The 18,951-nt window shown below is 48.5% G+C and overlaps 1 protein-coding gene across 4 annotated transcripts in view; it reads right to left on the bottom strand.

The window, feature by feature from the left end:
• Positions 1-18,951, bottom strand: part of EXOC6B (exocyst complex component 6B) — a 273,231-nt gene that overhangs the window by 141,370 nt on the left and 112,910 nt on the right. For all 4 annotated transcript variants that reach the window (XM_084286237.1, XM_084286238.1, XM_084286239.1 and 1 more), the window contains 2 exons: positions 8,197-8,373; positions 660-728 (listed from right to left, as the gene is read on the bottom strand). In XM_084286237.1, the coding sequence (XP_084142363.1) occupies positions 660-728; positions 8,197-8,373 (246 nt within the window). The remainder of the gene's footprint in view (positions 1-659; positions 729-8,196; positions 8,374-18,951) is intronic.

Here is an 18,951-nt window from a genome sequence, read left to right as displayed (position 1 = left end):
GAATTCGTGTCCGCAGCGCTGGGAGCTCTCCTGACAAGTTCCCGAGACTGTGGCAATGCTCAGAGAGAGCACTTTCTAGCATGGCACTGCACGGCCAGCAACCAAACAGAAAACCTTCAGTTTAACCATATTTTCCTGTGCACGCAACAGAGAAAGAGCCTAAATATCAGGGAAACTGGAAGTGACACAGTGAAACTGCAGATTGGGTAGGAGAGGAGCACATCTGGCCCTCTCCAACAGTGTTTCAAGGGTGACAAAGCAACATATTTAAAATCATTTTCTCTCCCCAACTCCTCCATTTGCACCGAACAACGAAGTTTCTGTGGTCAAAGGAGAACTCTTCCAGGAAAACTGTGTGACCAAGAAATATGCATTTGGCCTGTCAGAAACCCGAGGCCTGCAATAGCTGCAGCAAACATCCCTTCATATTTCTGTGGCCTGTATGAAGTAACTGTGTGGTTTTTACCCGAATCAATCCAGCTCTGCAGGCACTGGCCTCCTTTCCACGCCAGGTAAGACATTTCCTAGCTCGGTGCACATTCATGCAAGGTTCACAACCACTTCCTTCCAGGCAGCAGCGACACGAGGAGCAGCTCTCCAACCTCTTATTTAATCCCAAATGTCAGCCCCAGGCTCACAAGCAGCACGGATTCACTTACCAGGACGGAGTAGATGTGCAGGCATCGGTACACAGGCGAGAAGTCCACCAGATCCTGGGCCCCAGGCACCTGAAAGACAGCAGGAGGTCAGCATGAAACCTTGAAGCAAAGAGCAAGTCTGATGTATCACGGGGAGATACGCGCACCCCAAACATGTACATGGCTGACAGAGACACCAAGATTTCAGGGATGTAACAACTAGTCATTATTGCTGTCTGTCTAATAATCTGTATATTTTTTAACGTTTCTGACAGTAGAAAATATTCACTTCACTCTTGCTCTGATTCCACTTCCCTACAAAATCGCATTGCACCGTTAGTCAGCTCAGCAGAGATTTCACTTGGACCACAGGCTTAAATACAAGTCAAGCATCCTGGCACAACCTATTCTGGTACCTATGCAACATGACAAATATATATTTATATATTTTCTACATTTCTAGTTTGATTTCTTTAAAAACACAATTTCTTTTTTCTTTTTATTTTCTTTTCTTTAAAAAAAAAAAGAAGAAGCCACACAGACTCCACCGCCTTTCAACAGCAACAGCGAGTCTTGCAGAGGGACAAGGAAGTGAATTTTTGAAGGGTGGGATGGAGGGAGGGAGGGGGAGAGGAAGATCAGAGGGAAAATTTGCATACAAGAAGCTCGTGTCCTTTGGAGCTGTTCAAGCCAACAGAACATTAAGCTTGTTGGCCACAGCATAAAGCTAAAGCAAACCTCCTTCTCCCCCAAAATCCAGAGAGGAGAGGAGTGTTCTGTTGACATGCGGTGGAAAAAAGGGGAGAAAGATGAAAGGGACCAATGGACAGGCCTGGGAAACATGTTTATTTTTAATTACGCTTAAGAGGCATTTCTGCTACGAAGGAGGTAGGATGAAGCAGAGAAGTTTCGAGCTGGATGAGGACGTGCAAGCCGCAAGCAACGCTGCCCGAAGCGCCCGGGGCGAGCGGTCCTCATCTAAAGCAATGGCTCCAAGCAGGGGAGTGCAGGAGTTATGGGCTGGAAAGGGAAAGCCGGGGATTTTGTTAAAAAGCCTCCTGTACAATGTCAGAGTGGCACTGTTAAGGAATCCCCTCTGTGCAAAGAAACGCTGCGTAGGTTCCTGCTAGGAGCTGAAATGAGGCAAATTGATGGTGAAGGGGCATGGGGGCAGCCCATCCTACACCACCAGACCCCAAAACTGCACAATTCCTGAGCGGTGGTGACACAGGAGGGCAGGGAGGGGAAGCAGTGTGCTGGCTCACTGGGGACAAGGCAGCCAACAGTTTTATTGGGGTTTGGCTCACGTCTTGCTGGGCTTCCCTTGCCTCCCGGGCACGAAGCCCTCCATCGCGCCTCCTGAGCGGCTCTTACAGCTGGGAAGTTGGCTTCCTGGGAACTGGGAAGGTTCCCGAGCAGGGGACAGGGCTGGCATTGCCCAAATAACCCTTCCCAAGCAGAACCTGCCTCTTGAACAGCCCCAGCAGGGCTGCAGCTGAACCTGGGCTCAGCAGAGCACCGAGCGCCCGTCTCACCGCCAGTTCCTGCTTTTGCCTTTCTAAAGACAGCTCTATTTGACAACTGCAAATGCTAGGCAGCACTTTTATTGTGTTTATACCGATTTTATCACATCTTCCTGCTTGTTTCTTTTCCATTTACAGCCTCCCAGGCCTTCCAACGCTCCCTAAATAGCTCCCAGGCCTGGGCTTTGCTAGCGTGGGGACTCCTTGGGATGCAGGCTGCGCCTTGGGGCACTCCTACAGCATTAAATGAATTGGTCCCCAGTCTGTAAAACACCTCTGGCTCACAAATCCTTGATGGCAACACTAGAGATGGCCAAAGCAGGCAGAGAAGCACCGGTACACGCTCACCCAGCCATCCTCTGGTGACCACCAGCAGCGTGGGGAAGCTGGCCCCGAGTCCACCCTGGGCTCTTGTGAGGGAGGAGCGATCTGTCATCCCTTCACAACACCATCAAAGCAGATATTTTCCTGCGAATTTGAATTCAGGATCAAACGTTTTCGCTCCTCTTGGATTCGGGGCACTAGTTGAACAAGGTCCACAGGAGAAATATTTTTGATAAAGATTTGTGAAATCAGGGTATTGCCAAAAACGGAGCCTACTCCCCCAGAGAAATTCTTTCAAAGCAGACTGCAACATTTGCACAGCCTCTGATCTTCTGCAAAAACTTTTAAGCCCACACACACGCTCACGAAAAAAATAAAATACGCTGGACTCTTCTGCAGAGTTAATATCTGAGACATCAATAATTCCTCATCCAGTCAGAGAGCCATCAGAGGCGGATGCGCAAAGCCTGGACACGCACCCGAGAGCAAAGCCTGTGCTAAGATTTTGCAGAGCACAAACCTACAGTGCAATTCTTAAGGAAAAGCAGCCCTACAACGTACAGCACATGGGACATGGACATATCTCATCGTCCAGACTGAGCACGTCTCCTTCAGCAGCGATTTCGTTTTCCTAGCCAACGCTGCGTTACCAGCATTCAAAAAAAAAATAAAAAATAAACAAACCTTTGATTTTGGAAACTCAGCGATGGGAACTAGAAGCCCCCTCAACAACAGAACTGATTGCTCCCCTGACATCTCCGCTTCTGCCTCATCTTTTTTTTTTTTTTTTTTCTTTTCCCTTTTAATTTGCAGAACAAAGGATTTATTCATCTTGTCCAGAATTTTCCCGTTCCGCAAACATCAGCTCCACAAACCTCACTCCCAAACTCTGCATCCAGCACGTTCCCGGTGCTGGGAGCTCAGGCAGACCTGTCAGTCTTTGTAAACAGCCAAACCCTCTCTTTCTGCAAGAACTCTTTCATTTGGGTTAAACACTGACTGTAGCAAGTTTAACCCATTCAAGCCACGTTTTCAGTGCTCATCTGCAGCCGACATCAACGCGAGCCTGAGGTGAGGGATGCTCTGGTCTGGCTTTACACGAAGGTGTGGTACAAGGGTGGGAATCTCTGATCCTTGTTACTTTTTGCTGTAAAGACACAACACCAACACACATCTTTGCTCTTATTTCAGTAAAGAAAACAGAATCCAGACCTGAACAGAAGGAACCCAAGAGAAGTGTTTATGAACTGTCTGATGGATCATTCGGTGATGAACCACTGACTCAAGCACAAGGGTTCAGGGCTGCAGCCACAAAGGCGCAAGCCCAACCAAGGATATTTAGCAGGTTGGGTCCCTGCACACGATACCCACATTTTTTTTTCAGTGCAGAAAGTGTCTGCTCACCTTAAACAGCAAACCTTAACTGCGGAAGGAAACGTTGCTTCTGTGCACCTTCAACAAACCTCTCCTCATCTCTGGCTACTGGCAGCTTGGAAGCTTTTTGATCCCTTGCTGCCCAGAACCAGCTGTGGTTTAGCTCTGCTACACGCTGCGTGGCCTCGGTGTCCTCTGACTGCTCCAGTGCGTGCCACGTCCTAACCGTAGGGAAAAACTGAACATCTTCGCACGGTCCAGAGGATGCTCAGACTGTGTAACATTGGAAGCAGCCACAGCGCCCTGCAGACTGATCTCACCCGGGCTGACGTTATAGACAGCAGGCAGACAGTTCTGTCTGGAAATAGAAAGGTTTGTCTCCGTGTCCAAGACGTGTTTTTTTGTGCAATGACTCGTGGAAGCAAACAGAAGCTGGCGGCTGATGGCACCTAACACAGCCATTTATCAGGGAACGGCAAGGGAACTCTCCGGGGTCCCTGTTCTAGCTCCCAAAACTTGGGAAGAGATCGAGGACATTCACCGAGAGAATTACAACCGATTCCTGCAGCCAGGGCCACCTGGAAGAAAGCCAGGAGCATGACGAGTTTTGGCTACACCTCGCACCTGCTGATGTCCTCAGTGCCAGACTCCCTCTCTGAACAGAAAACCGTCTGGAGTTTGTTGATTTGCTCTTCAATAGGAGGCCAGGGGCTGTTATTCTGCAGCTCGATGTCCGTCCTTAAAGCCTCCCCTCTCCCCCAGAGGAGCACCAGGGAGTCCTCTTCTACCCGACCACTTCACGGACACCTGGCCAGCCTTTTGGGGGACCAGAAGACATGAGAATGCAGGCGGGTTTGTCCTGATGCACTCACCAGGATCACAAAGGGAAAGGCACTGGAAATGAGAAGAATCTGGACAAGCTTTGTAGTTCTCTGGATGCTTTTTACTACAAAGGGAGCGGCTGGCACAGACAGAACAGCCCGTGGAGCTGCTCAGTGTGAGACGCTGATCCTCCTTCTGCCTCCTGACTTTCATAAAAACTCAGTTTGAGTCTTCTCCCCGCTCACTCTCCAGCTCTGCCCACGCTCTTGCTCTGATCACGGTGGCAGCTCCCACCCCGCGGGGTGCCTGCGCTCGCGTGGGCCACGTCTGGGCTGCGACGCCTCCAAAACGCAGACCTGGCACAGAGCCGAGCACCACGCCTCCGATTGCTCCTCCTGAACGTAGCTGGCAGAGCTCCCCTGAGCTACCCCGAGAGAGAGAAGGATCTGCATAACGATGCTTTTAACCGTATAAGCAGAACTCTTTTGCTTTTTGTCCCTTTCGAGCCTTTTCCTCTGAATTCTGCTGCACGAAGGGAGGGATGGCGCCGGATGCGTGAGGAGCTGTGAGATCCCTACAAGAGCTCATCCACCCCAGGTGGAGAACTCCTTATCACAGCCTGCTGAAGGGCCTCTGGTATTTCCTAAAGGGAAAAAAAATATTGTATTAAACCCACTTTTTCCAGAGTTGGCTGGCCTAGGGACCAGGATCAGGAGCTCTCCTGCCAAAACCTTAATCAGAAGCGCTTCGAGGTTTATCCCATTTTCAGCCCTGGATAGCAGTAGGTGCATGCACCCTTCATCCTTCCCTCCCCAGCCATCACCGACCGTCTTCCAAACCCAAACCTGCAGCTGGGATTTTTGGCTGTGTCAGGTCAGGAGCAAAAGCCACCAGTGTGCTCTTCGGATGCTTCGGGCTCGTGTCTTTACTTGGCTGCTGACCTCATTCTCCAAGGCGCTGTCTTTGCTTTCTCTGGGTTTTCCTGTCAGTATTATTCCACGTTTTCTTGAGAAGAAAAAGGGTGAGGGGCAGAGCACGGCAAACAACACGTGCCCACTTGCAGCAGTTGTGTCCCTCCGGGCTCAGAGCATGGCTGGGCAGGGAACAGGACGCGGTCCTCCTGTGTTCAGGACACCTACCACGAACAATTTTAGGCAACTGGGATTAACTTCACAGCCTCCAACTTTGCCTTAACTGTACTCTAACTCTGCCTCTGTCACTACACAGAGATAAGCAGAAGGGGTCATGCTAGAAGATGGAAAGCTGGGTGTAAATATCAGCAATACTGACATTGGGCTGCCGCCACGGAGAAACCCTACCAAAGAACCTGGCGTTAGGATTTTACACCTGGCGTTAGGATTTTACCCCTATATTCTTTTGGGCTGGGATGGAGTTAATTTTACTTCTTCTACTTCATTTTACTTAACTGCCCAGAGAGATGTTCCCTACCCCAGAACATCATGCTCAAACGAAACGGGGGAAGGGAGGAGGTGTGTGTGGGGTTTTTTTACTCCCCAAAAAGTGGCCATTGCTTGGAGACTGCCTGCGCACCCATCTGTTGGTGGGACGTGGTCAGCGATCACCTTTGCCTCATTTGTAGGGTTTTTTTCTTCCTTTTGCTTATTAAACTGTCTTTATAGTTGAGCCAGGAGCTCTCTGCTTTTTGCCCTTCAGATCAGCTTTTTTTTTGCCCCTCACCCTGCCTGTGGGGTCAGGGAAGGGGGCGAGCAGCCGGGTGCCACCCCCAGGCACACCACGCGAGATTTAGGGCTCCGCTTCCAGAGATCCGTTTGTACTCAAATAAAAAAAATAATCAAACAAACAAACAAACAAACTACTTTCTTTGCCGGGAGGAGACAACCCCAGGGAGTTAAGAACCTGGGGAGGAGCCGGGTGTCCGTGCTGGTGGCTCTGCAGGCACCGCAGCCCTGCCGGAGCCGAGCGGGCTCACGGCGCTGCTGCCGCCCGTCCCGTTTCATCACCACGGACAGCAGCTCCAGCCCTGCTGCCACCAGGGCTCTCCGGGTTGGTAGCCCCCCAGGAGCCCCCGCTGGTAGCCCCCTGGTTGCCCCATCCTACCCACACGCAGCCCGTTTGCTCGCTGCCAGCCTGGTTTGCCCCACGCCGCGAGATGAGATGTCCTCGGCACGGACACGAGGTAGCTCCACTCCGTTAGTCAGGAGGCTTCTCCCAGCCGTGCCATACAAATTATGACTCGAAGACCTTCCCTCCTTAATATCTTGCCTCTCTGGGCTAGTGGGGCTGAAGCCTGGCACGTGCCAAGTACCACCTTTCACACAGATCCTGCTTCCGAGCACCCACGGCGAGTGGGAGATTTTTAGCGCGGGACGGAACCGTCACCACCGAGGTCCAGGACAATCAAATCAGTGCTTCTTTGCCAAAACCGTGCCTTTTCCCCTCGTTTTTCTTTGGCTCCATTTCCCTTCTGAGGCAGGGGAAATCCCACAGCCCGGGGGTTTCATAGCGGGGCACGGGGGCTGAGCAGTGCTCCACCAGCAGGACCCTGTGAGCAAGTGGCCACCTCCGTGTCTGCCATGGAAGTGCCACAGAGATGAAGAGGAAGGAACAGAATCAAACCTCTGGGAACAAGGCAGGCCACGAGCACAGAACCACTCGGGCAATCCACGCTACTGCAAACATTTGAAGCTTGTTCTTCATCCTCTTGGCTCAGGACAACGCACAGGGACTGACACAGTTACGGGTTGTGGCTGAGAACGTCGTTCTCCTGACGTTGGGAGAAGGCAGCAAAAAGCTCAGCACCTCGTGGCCCACATTCCCTGCCAGTGTCTTTGCACTGCCTCTCCTGAAACAGAGGGACAGACTCCTTTTTTCAAGCAGCACGAATCCAAGATGTTCCACGACATCCATTACCCTCCAGCTCAGGAGGAAAGAAGAACCAAAGTGGTCAAAGAGATGCTTCACATGTAACCGTGAAAGGTACGGGAATCCTGCAGCGACTGCAGAGGCATCAGAAATTGCTGCATAAATGAAATGCCAGCCCAAGGAAACAGCGACAGAAACACAGCAAGGAATTGTAATTGCACCTAAAAAAATCCCATCCCAACACAAATCTTCTCAAGTGCGCCTCTGCCACAAGACACACGCTCACAGATGAGACCAAACATCTCGTGTCCTACGCAGGAATTTATCTTCTTGTAAACGAAGACTTCAGGATAGAAACCAAAATGCATCCCCAAGTAAGAAAAGGCCACAGAAAGGCAGCGGGGGAGCTGCAGGACAGAACTCAGGGGCCATTCTGCTCTCCTGTCACGTGTGGCATCTCTGCTGAGTCTGCTAACAAGGGTAAGGACAGCAGTGGAAAACAAATAGAATTCAGAGAAATGACCCAATACTGAAAGGCACCCGTGCTCTGCAGCCTCCTCCGCATCTCTGCGCTGCCTGGGGACACAAAATGCTGAGCTAGGTGCAAGCACTGAGACCCTACTGATCACCCCCGAGCTGTCCCTCTCCTGGGTTTGACGGTATACAGTTACCTCTTCATCCTCATCCTCATCTTCAACATCCAGGATACCCGAATCCTGCTCAGACATGGGGCTAGTGGTCTTTACCTCCAAATCTGAGCTTGCGCAGACTTCTTTCTTGGACTTTTTTCCCCCGCTTATCCTGGGATGCTGTGATACAATATTGTCCAGGTTTCTTTGCTGCTGTGCCTAGAAAAAAAGCAGATTTCAAGTTTTATGATAGCATCCCCCTATTTATTTTTCAGCCAAAAGATGCAATCAGTCATGAAATACGACAAATGAGACAAAATAAAACACACACTTAATGGAACTTCGAAGCGTTGTGTTTTTCCTAACCCAGATATTCCAGAGAAACAGAAGATTAATTTCAAAACCATTCCAGGGATTATGCAACAATACAAACAATATTCTGACTCTTCACAAATCAAAATGCCAAACCCATCATACTGCCATATTGATCTATTTACAGCACAGATGCAGAAATATTAGCCCATAGGCCATGTGGTGACTGTCACAGGCTAAATTAAAGGACGTACTTAACCGTTGGATTTGTTCCTCTTTTCAACCCGTGTCAGCACAAAACATTCCACATCTGGACCCCAGAGGTTCCTGAAAGCATTTTTGTGGTACCCCAGGAGATCTTAATTGTACGCTGCTGATTTACAGAACGATCTGTAAAAGGTATTCGAGCAAAAAATGCCCTCGCTGGGAGCAGCGCCCGCGATTCACCGCGCACAACGCGAGGACGCGGTGCGGCTCCCTCGGCCCGCTGCGAGCTTTGTTTGCAGCAGAGGTTGGTGCATGAGATCCGCTGCAAAAACCCACTCATTGTTACCGAGCACAAGATTTGACGGGACAAATTGCTTAGCCCCAAGTGTCCGAGGGTTGAACAAGAGCTTCAAACCCGAGTGCAGGAAGGGGGAACGGCGCCGAGCCGCGGCTCAGGCTCCAAGTGCCAAATCGTGTCCCAGACACGGGGAAAAGGCCAGGCCAGCAAACGCAGTGGTTCTGCACATGGGAGCTTGTGCTCTGCTCTAGCTAGGAACTAAAAAAAACTGAAATCTATACAGATACATACACGCGATTTATAGAAACTCTCCCATGTTTTGCTATAATTTTATATATATGCGAAGAAAGATGTATGGAAACCATCCAGATTTCCCCCTGAAAAAGTTCCTTTGGATAGCACGAGTTTCTTTTTTGAAAAAGAATGAGCAAATACATTATTTTCAGTCATTACTATGAACTGTATTTTTACCGATACCCTTACAATTCTAACCAAACCTGCATCCGAGCATTTCATTGCTCCCATACAACAAGAAACAAAGAGGGCCCGTGCCCTGCCCGACTTCAGAAGGGAGACGAAATTCCAGAAGCTGTACTGCAGATACTGGTGTCAGCGAAACCACCTTGGACAAAACACTAGGCCCTTAGATGATGTGCTGGTTTTGCAACAGTGTGATGAAAGAAGAAAGGGGGTAGAAAATCTAATTCAAGTGGGCTACGTTTTCAAGGATACAAAGGGATGGCAATAGCGAGGGCACGTACGCGCACCAAGTTCTACCAGCTCCGAATGCAATTTGGGCAATGCAAACAACCATGAAGGAGCAGAGATCAGAAGCAAGGAACCCAAATAAAGCACTAATTACTTTTACTACCTGAAGAGCATAAAGCAAAAGTCTCTATCTAGAGCACAAACCTTCAAAATGATTTCCGTGTAAACACTTAAAAGTATTAATAGCCCACAAAAAGAATTTATGAGTGAGTTTTATTTTGACAGCCGCTCTCAGCTCAGCTCTCTTTTGAATCCCTCCCTTGGAAGAAACACCCCAGAGCCAGATAACTCGTGCAGCTCCTAGATCTGAAGAATATTAAAAACAAGCCCGGCGCGGATATCTCCAGCCTTGCAAAACCCACTGGGCTCCACCGCTCCGTAAGGCAAAGTCTCCTTCCCATTCCGCGCGCCTGCACGTCCGATGGGTTTCGGCTTAATTGCCAAACACGGCGATTGATAATAAAATTACAGCTTTTAATCTGACACTGGCCACGGCTACGGCAGGATAAGGAGTGAGGGAGCGAAGCGTTACAGCCCTCGGCGTGCAATAGCGCAATCTTGACCTCTAGTGGTTGCAAAGCTGTAGTAGCGCTGAATTTACTACAAACACTTAGGAGAGAAGCAACGGGACTACCAAGCAGGCATATTAAAGAGATCTCTTAAGGGATGAGCCTCAACAATAGGGATTTCTGCAAGAAAGCCACAGGAAAAGGCCTGCGTTAACACTGCTCAATCCTAATTTTGCTAGCAACGTCAATACTTGAAGCAGTTGGGGAAAAGGGGTGTTTTTTGCATTAGAAATCTCTGACTTCAGAGGCACAACTCTATAGAAAGACGTTGCGACACCATATAAAGAGAATTAGGACTTCAAAAAGGGGAGTAAGCGCTTGGTCCTTCTGAAGCCCACACAACAAAGAGATCCGAGGCCCGATTCTCCTCTCAGATACACCCAGTTATGACATAAGTTACTCAACTGAAGCGTAATGAAGTTATAACACTGAATCCACTGCAAACTGCACCAAAAGCCAGCCCGCTGTACTCATTAAAATCTCCTAAATTTATGTAATCTTTTTTCCTTTAGCAAGAGAAGAAATGAAAGAATGGGAAAACGCAAAGTTTTACATAAAACATTGAACTTCACACGGATCATTAAACAGGGCGTAGCAAGATCACAGAAGGAGAAGTGGCCGTGGGAGAAGACAAATCCGGGCTAACACTCAGAAGGATGCTGCCGTTAGCTCTGAACTCGCTGTCTCAGCCCTGAGCATGCAACTTGCAGCATTTTAGGCTGGATGCAGAATTTGTCTAATTGAAGGCCCGGCAGATGTCCTCAGAAGGCACATCAGCTTGCTCCCCAGTCTCTTTCTGAACCCGTTTTAAGCAAGAAGTATGACTGCATTCCTCCAGCGATGCACACAAGTTCAGGGTAGCATCTATTGACCAGTAAAAAATCCAAATCAAAACCCTGATGTCACGAAAACCTGTCCTAGGAAGAGCTTTTGCTCTAGACCTAGAGTTCAACATCCACATTCAAACACCACACGTTGCATTTTGCAGAGTTTTAATTTGGTTCGTGAACAAAAATTGATCAAGAGAAGCATTTTGACCTGATTTAAAGTCCTGGGACCTAATGGGAAAGTAAAAGTGCGTGACCCACACCTCCTAGAGGTGCACAAAAAGCAGCCGGAGAGACACTCCCGATGCCTTCAAAGCCTTCCAGCCTATCAAAGGCAACTTACTTCTAGGAATTTGGAAAAAAAAAATGTAAATAAGAAAAGGTTTCCCAGCAATTTTCATCTTGAAGACTGAGCTGGCTTCACCCAAAGAGCCCCCAGCAGCCCGTTCTGTTCAGCAAGCAGCCCGCAGGCTACCGGCGAGCGGCGGCGCTCGAGGCAGAGCCATAACCTAGGTGTGACGCTGGAGGGACACGATGGACGTGCCAGAAAAAAAAAAAAAGCAGTAATTGCTTTTCCATTAACAGCAGGGCATTTCCCCCCTTCCCCCACTCCTGGCAGGAAACAATATGGACTGAAGTGACCTAGAAGTGAGAAATATCAAATTTGCTTTAACTTCGGCGGGCTTGGGTGAAGTCACCGAGGTTTCGGTTTCACCTGGAGAGAAAGAGAGAGTTGGGGAGAGGCCCAGAGGAAGCAACTCGGGAGAAATTTGGGCTTAACCGCCAAGGAACCCCCCGCTCCCACCCCCGTCTCGTTCCCCGCACCTCCCGAGCCCTCTCCCTCCTGGGCCGGGGGTGCAGCAGAACAACCCTGCAATATATTTGACGTCGCCCATAAAGGATGAAAAACGACCTGCGGAGCAGGCACATTTGGATTTTAATGTTCTGTTTCCCATAAAGGCATCTGTAGGGAGCCCAATGAAGAGGCACACTTTAGAGACCACATCAAAGCAGAGGCGACACTCCAGCGTGCCCTCTGAAAACGGAGGAACCCCGGGCTATGGGGGAGGAGAAAAGCCCTCGAGGGACAAAAATAAAACAAAAAAAAAAATCCCCTTACCTTTTGGTGTGGTTTACATGAAAGCAAGTGCATTTTTGTATTATTCTGTAAAATTACCTCCATTATACGAGACTATCAATCTCTCAGCTCTCCGCTTAACGTGACAATAAAAAGGAAAGCGAAGAAACCCAACGCCTGTTCGTAGCCAACGTTGGGTTCAGCAATAACACGGAGCTGAAACCTGCCCCAAGCCCAGTGAGAATTGCATGCCCACGTGCCGAAATCCCAGACCCCAAAGAGCAGCACGGTCCTGGCTCTGGCTACAGCCTTCCCCCTGCAGCCTTCAGGGGCCAGGACGAGGACCTGGGGCTGCCCCTTGGTGTGGGATCCCTCAGAGGAGAAGCTGGTAGGTTTTGTTGGCCAAACTCAACTGGAAACGTTGATCTTCCTACTGCCATCCTTTTTTTAACAGAGGATCAAAAGAGCAGGGGGGAAAGCACTTCTTTTTTATTATTATTAGCTATGTTCCCCCAAGCCATTCACTTTTACACCGCCTGCACGCCCACTCCACCACGTGCCCAACCTTTTGTTACGTGGCTGTGGGGGGCTTGCCTTCAAGCCTGCCATACAAAAGCCCTAAATACCAGTCCTCAGTATTTGCCAGTGCATCCCAAAAATGCTGCTGCGAGCTTCGGAGAGGGAATTCACACCCAGAAGGCATCGCAGTACAAGAAAGCCACCACAAGGGACCAAGCCCACGGCCCGGCCGTGCTACAGGAGATGTGAGACGTGGTGGCCCCAAACTCCAGGAGCTGCCTTACCCACAGCCCCAAATCCCACCCCGTGTTCCCCCCAGGCTCTGCCTTCCCCGCAAGGGAAGGGTTTGATACCACCTACACGGGAGCGAGCTCCTTTAAAACTCAAGCAGCTTTTTATAGGGTTTTTACAACTTCGTCTTGTTTTCTGCCTCGGTTTGCCAATGTTGACAGCGAGCGCGTCTTACCTCCCGTCACCTCCACCCAGCGATGAACTGACAATATTTACTTTTGAGAAGAATCTAATTAGCCCCTTCCTGATGAGACAGTAGATAAGGCACGGCAGAAGAGGTTTTATTATTTAAAAGGGATTGAAGCACCGCTGTGGTTAGCTTTGGTGGTTTTGATTAGTTACTGCACATTCGCTGCTGTGATTGTTTTATAGACCCCTCTAATGGGCTGAGACACGGAACTTTAAAATATCGTTTCACAATATCCCCAGGAATGGGCTACATATTCCTGCAACAATATTACAAAAAGCAGACTGGCTACGGGGGAAGAAAAAAAGAAAGTTAATAAAAAATGACAGTACGGCTGGCTCCCGGCCAAAGATCCATTTGAAAGTTATAAAATCCCCCTCAGATCAGATAAAAGCATGTATTATTATTGCAAGGTGTAAACTCAACACGCTGACACAGCTTCTGTTTTCAGTTTTAACTAAAACCCAGTCGCTTGTCAAGATGATAAGAGTTTTTGCCTATCTGCTTTCTTGGTGCTAACTGGTTATCAGAGAAAACAATTTGTCAGAGGTTTGTCTGACAAAGTTCACCATCAGCACAGGAAATGAGGCCCAAAAACATGATTTTTTTTTTTTTTTTTAACTCACTGCTTGGCCATTAGAAAAATAACTCTGAAAATGCAGCATTCAAGGAGCTTGCACTCCCCCGCCACCCTGCACAGCCTTTGCTTCAACCTTCCACCTCTCCTCCTTCCCTAAAAATAATTCTCAGCCCTCAGCCCTCCCCGTGCTAACCACCTCCTGACAATATTTGTGCAAGGTTTGCACAAATACAAATTTTCAGCATCGAGCGTGCAAGCGTGGGCGAGCAATTCTCCCTTTGCTTTTGCTTTGACCCAGGGATTTATCCTCATCCCCACACTCTGGCTCCTTTTCCTTATCCGTGAGGCAAGGTCAGCATTATTTATATCCTGAGAGTTCATTGTAGAGAGTAGCTTGGTTAATTCAGCATTTTATACGAAGACTGTTGAGCCCCTAGAGTGCTTTGGGGAAGCTCCTGCAGTACGGCACTCGGGGAAAGGAGCGATGGAGACTTGAGCGCTCTCCTCTCCCAGGAGCTGTAAGAAGAAGTTTATCACATTAGCCTTGATAAAAGGACTCAAGCAGGCGAGTCCTCCAGGTCAGCTGCACAATAAAAGACAGAAAGCCATTTTTTTGGAAGTCCTTTATGGAGCAAAGTGTTGATTTAGGCTTCTGTGTGATCTAGCCTCCAGAACAAGATAGCGGCACGCAGGCATCAAAAGTAGCTCGGTTATGCGATTAAAAAGTGTGTTTATCACATTTACACCGAGGGGAGAAGCTGAAAATTGGATAAGCAGCCTAAAAGCAGGAGGAGGACCGCTGTTGTACAAGGCATTTCAAGCACATCGAAGCCCGTGGCCCTGACAGCTCCGCAGCTCAGCTTTGGTTAACGGGTGCCCGGCCCCGACAGCTTGCTGCAGATCCAGGGCCCCACTCAACTCGTCCCAGCAATTGAAAATCCCTTTTCCAATGGTTCCAATCGCCTTCATACAAAATCCCCTGGCCAGAGGTGAAAGCGGATGGCTCTCACCCTCCAGAACCTGGAGGGTGACACTGGGACAAACCAAAAGGGCTGCGTAAGCCGATTCTGAAGCATCTCAGTGTTTCTACTCTCATTTTTCCTGGCCATTTGAAGCTGCCGGTATACTGAGAAACACTGCCCGACATCGTCATCTTATGGGTTAGCAATGGGAAGGGAGGGAGAACAAGGGCTCATCAGGTCCTGGATCTCTGCTCTGCACTTATCTTGACCACGCTGACCCTCGAGAAGTTGTACAGCTGGAGGAGTGCTAACCCCCATATCTTGGTCTCTGATTAAACTCCTTTCTTCTGTTCTCTGTGGGAGTTGTCGCACTGCTGTTTCACACACCCTCTCTCTGGGCCTTGCTAGGCGTTGTGGAGATAAGTTTCCTTTCAAGATTCTGCTTTTGTTTCCATTTATCAGCCTGGTTTGGGTTTTTTCAAGGTTCTGAGAAGCCGGTAGTGTTCAAAGCACCTATCTTAGATGGTCCCGATTACCCCGGAACACACAAAGACCCATCGGAATAAAGGGACAAAGCCCCGAGCCCTGAGTCCTGGACAAAACATCTCTGGGCTTTGAAGCAAGAGAACTTGTAAGTCTCTTAAATGAGATCTGGGAAGATCTGCAGAGCAGATCCGCAGACAGAAACGATCCTTGGCCGTACTCAGGACAAGCTGGGATAGCAAGTGCTGAACCTCAAGGGCATCAAAGCAGGGATCAGCCTTCCACCAGCTCAAGCCAAGGCACGGATCTTCTCTTCCAATGCCCCTCTGTAAGACAGACACCTTGCTCGTGGCGGTGGCTCCAGGTAATGCCACCAGCACCGAGGACTCATCTGCTCTGCGATGCAGCCAAAGGCACGTTCATGGGGCCGTATGGGTGCTGAGCTCTGTGCCCTGCCCATGCAGTGCATCACACCAGGGTGTTAAAGTTAGGTGTGTCAGGAGGGGTAAGGTCAGAAAAACACCAAGGGACGGCCTAACGGAGAGGTCTCCATCACCACAGGCTCAAGGACACGTCTGATGAACGCATGCTACGGATGGGCTCTGTAATGCCAACCACGCCTGGGAAGAACCTGTTGGATTAACGGGTATCTTGAGAGCCTTCCTGTGCTGGTTTGGGGTATTTCCTTGGTTGTTGACTGTTGGTTTTGTTTAGTTCTTTATGACAGAGAAATGTTTTTGCAGTAGGAAGCTGAAGGGGCTCACTCAAAGTGCCATCAGCTTCAGCATACAAGGCTAATTTCAGAGCTAGGTACCAATGTACCGAAATCCTAGGCAGCAAGACTGGGTAAGAACCACAGGAGTTAAAGAATGAACCCAAAAATGGAGAGAAATGCCCTATGAGCTTGTTCATATCTCTTGGGGGACGCAGACAGCACCAGTACCTCCACCTCCAGAAGATTAAACACGCACAAAGCAAAGTCTTTCTTGCAACAAAGAATACTTCATTCTGTTTAGGAATAACCCCTATGGTTTTTTTGATGAGAAACCCGCAAAACAGATGTCAAAAGCTAGTCTTTGTGGCTCAGCCCTTTTCTTGTTAAGAGCTAAATGGCTTTTTCAAGAATAATCATCTTCTCCGTGATCCATGAGCTTTAGGGTAGTAGTAGAAGAAAGAAGAACATTATTGTGTTATTTCTGGTTTTAATTAATCGGAATTAAATAGCTGCTGCTTCTCCAAGCATGTTGACTATACGGGGTATTTAATCCCATATGAAAAGTTTCACTGAAGATCACTTTACAGAAGAGCTTATATTTCATTTGGCTGCCTTCGTTTCACCCAGATTCCTTTGACACAGCTAAATTTGCGCTGAAATTTCCTGTTGATAAACTACTTCTTACCAAGGAGTTGTTCGCCAGGGATACGACTGCTGGGCACGAGGCTTGGGGATTTGGAGACGAGATTTGGGGAGTTACATATTCATCACACAGCATTACTGTCCGTAAACCCCAGTCACCAAACTCTAACAACACTTTGTGTGTTTGTTTTTAACTTAAAAAACTTTCTAGCCCAGATATGAGATAATTCTCCTCTACCATAGTGCATTCCCAAGACTTTTGTCCCAAGCTCAATAAATAACATTTGCTCCCATCACAATTTTTAGCATTTAAACTAGAAAGGCTGCAAACAGTTGTATATAAACCAAAACTTGACCTCACCTTGCTTCTTTAGGTTGGCAAAACACTTGTTTTTTAAAGCACGAACAGTTATTGGAGAATTTATTAAAATTTCACGTTAAAAAATATTCCATATTCGCTGACTGAGCTTTCAAAACTCAGAGAAATCACTCAGGTCCCTAAATCTGTTATTTACTGGACATGAACTGCCCTCTAAAGGCTAATGGGGAAACTGCAGAGAACGTCTCAAAGCCAATGCTTCCCTCTCAGCCATAATCCCGTTCATTTTTGTGCACAACAAGAGCCAGAAACGAAGACATGAAAGAACTGTTATATAGCCTCATATTTTCTTTACCTCCCTTCCCTCTCCCCGCAGCTCACCTCCCGTTCAACTGCTCGAGAGGATCCCAGGACAACACGACCAAAAACCTACGTGAGCTCAGCCCACACAGCCACAACCCTGGCCCCGTTAAACTCAAAGCAAACTCTACCCATTGCCCTCGCGGAGCCAGGATCCCACCCCTATCGGTACGGTTTTCTTCCATGCCAACAGAGATGAGGGTAAATCAGACGTATCCAGGCACTGGGCAGCATCCCACCTATTTCATTCCATTCAGTTTTATTTTCCAAGCCACTGGCCTGGTCAGCAGCACCACCGGTGCAGCGTGACGCCACCAGCTCGCTAGGAATATCCATCCTGGTTGGTCCAACCATGAAAACAATCCCACAGGGGAGCCTTCGACCTCAATAACGTTGACATTTCCATCTCAAACAAGGGCTCGGCCACAGCTGGCAGACGGGAGGGTGTTACAGCTGGCTCTCTGCTGCTTGTTTCATAAGAGACAATATACGCAGCCATTCCAACCCCCAGCGCCTCCAGCTCATCCAAACGGACGTGCCGCAGCAGCATCCCTTGTGGCACGCCGTTGTTTTGGTTGTTTGAAGCCTCTTTCTCCCCCTCCAAACGTGCCCAGCCCTGACACCCCTGCTAAAAAGCCACCGGCGGAAAAGCTCGGCGCTGCCATGCATTAGGTCCCAATATGCATCTTCGGGTCCTGTTACGTATTATTTCATAAACCCTGCTTATAAATTCAGAAAGCATGATCCTGCATAAAGCTTTTACGCAAATTAAATGCATATCCCATAGAATAATGTTTTAATTTTGCATGCTGTGCCTTTACATTGCAATTACTCACTACCAGTAGAGCACAAAGCGAAAGAGGAGCCGTGGTAAGCCTGTGGCTGCTCAAAAGTGATCACCCGACCGCTGATAGAGAAATTTATTGTAACAGAATACTCTGCTAGCCCGGAAGCCTGCAATCTCACCCTGTGTGCAATCACCATAATGCAGCCGTATCGCTTTCATCAGGCCAGGAGGGGTTTTTCAGATCTAGACATCTTGAAAGCTGTGCGCTAAGCTCCCCCTCCGAAATCTCTACGCGGGGACCCCTAAATGGGAGCCGGGGTCTTAATATCCTCCGGCAGCATTAACGGCATGGCAAGTGCCACGTGCTTTCCGAGCAGGTTGCTTTCATTACGGTACCTTCACAAGGATTATAATAATCCACTATTCTGGATTGCAACTTTGGGCCAAAGTACCTGTCAAAGACGACGTGATGTATTGCATGAGCCCATCTTGCCGGCAGACACAGCGTTGGAAAAGGGCTTTCTGTTGAATTTCAGCTGAATTCATTGAAGTCATCATCGGGGTTTATAAATCAGCAGTGCGCTTTGGTGACAAATTTCCTTCAGAGGAACATGTGGTAGAAGAGAGAGGAGCCCAACCTGAAGGCATTTTTCAAAGCCCTAATCCTGCTTTTCCCCCCTCAAATCCATTTTTTACAAATATTCAAGAAGGAGAAGAAAACGCCCAGTTTCCAGGGCGTTATTTCTTATCCTCATAAGGCACTTTATGATGGTTTAGATTTAAAGAATGAAATTTCAAACTTCCAACATTGCCACACTTCCAACAGCATGGAAGTAATAGCACAAAAAAAATAATAATGACAATGAGAAAAAAAGAAGAGAGGGAGGGAAAGA

The sequence above is a fragment of the Netta rufina genome (assembly GCF_964035555.1).
Source record: "Netta rufina genome assembly, chromosome: 4".
Classification (NCBI taxonomy): domain Eukaryota; kingdom Metazoa; phylum Chordata; class Aves; order Anseriformes; family Anatidae; genus Netta; species Netta rufina.
This window is presented reverse-complemented; position numbering and strand designations above follow the sequence as displayed.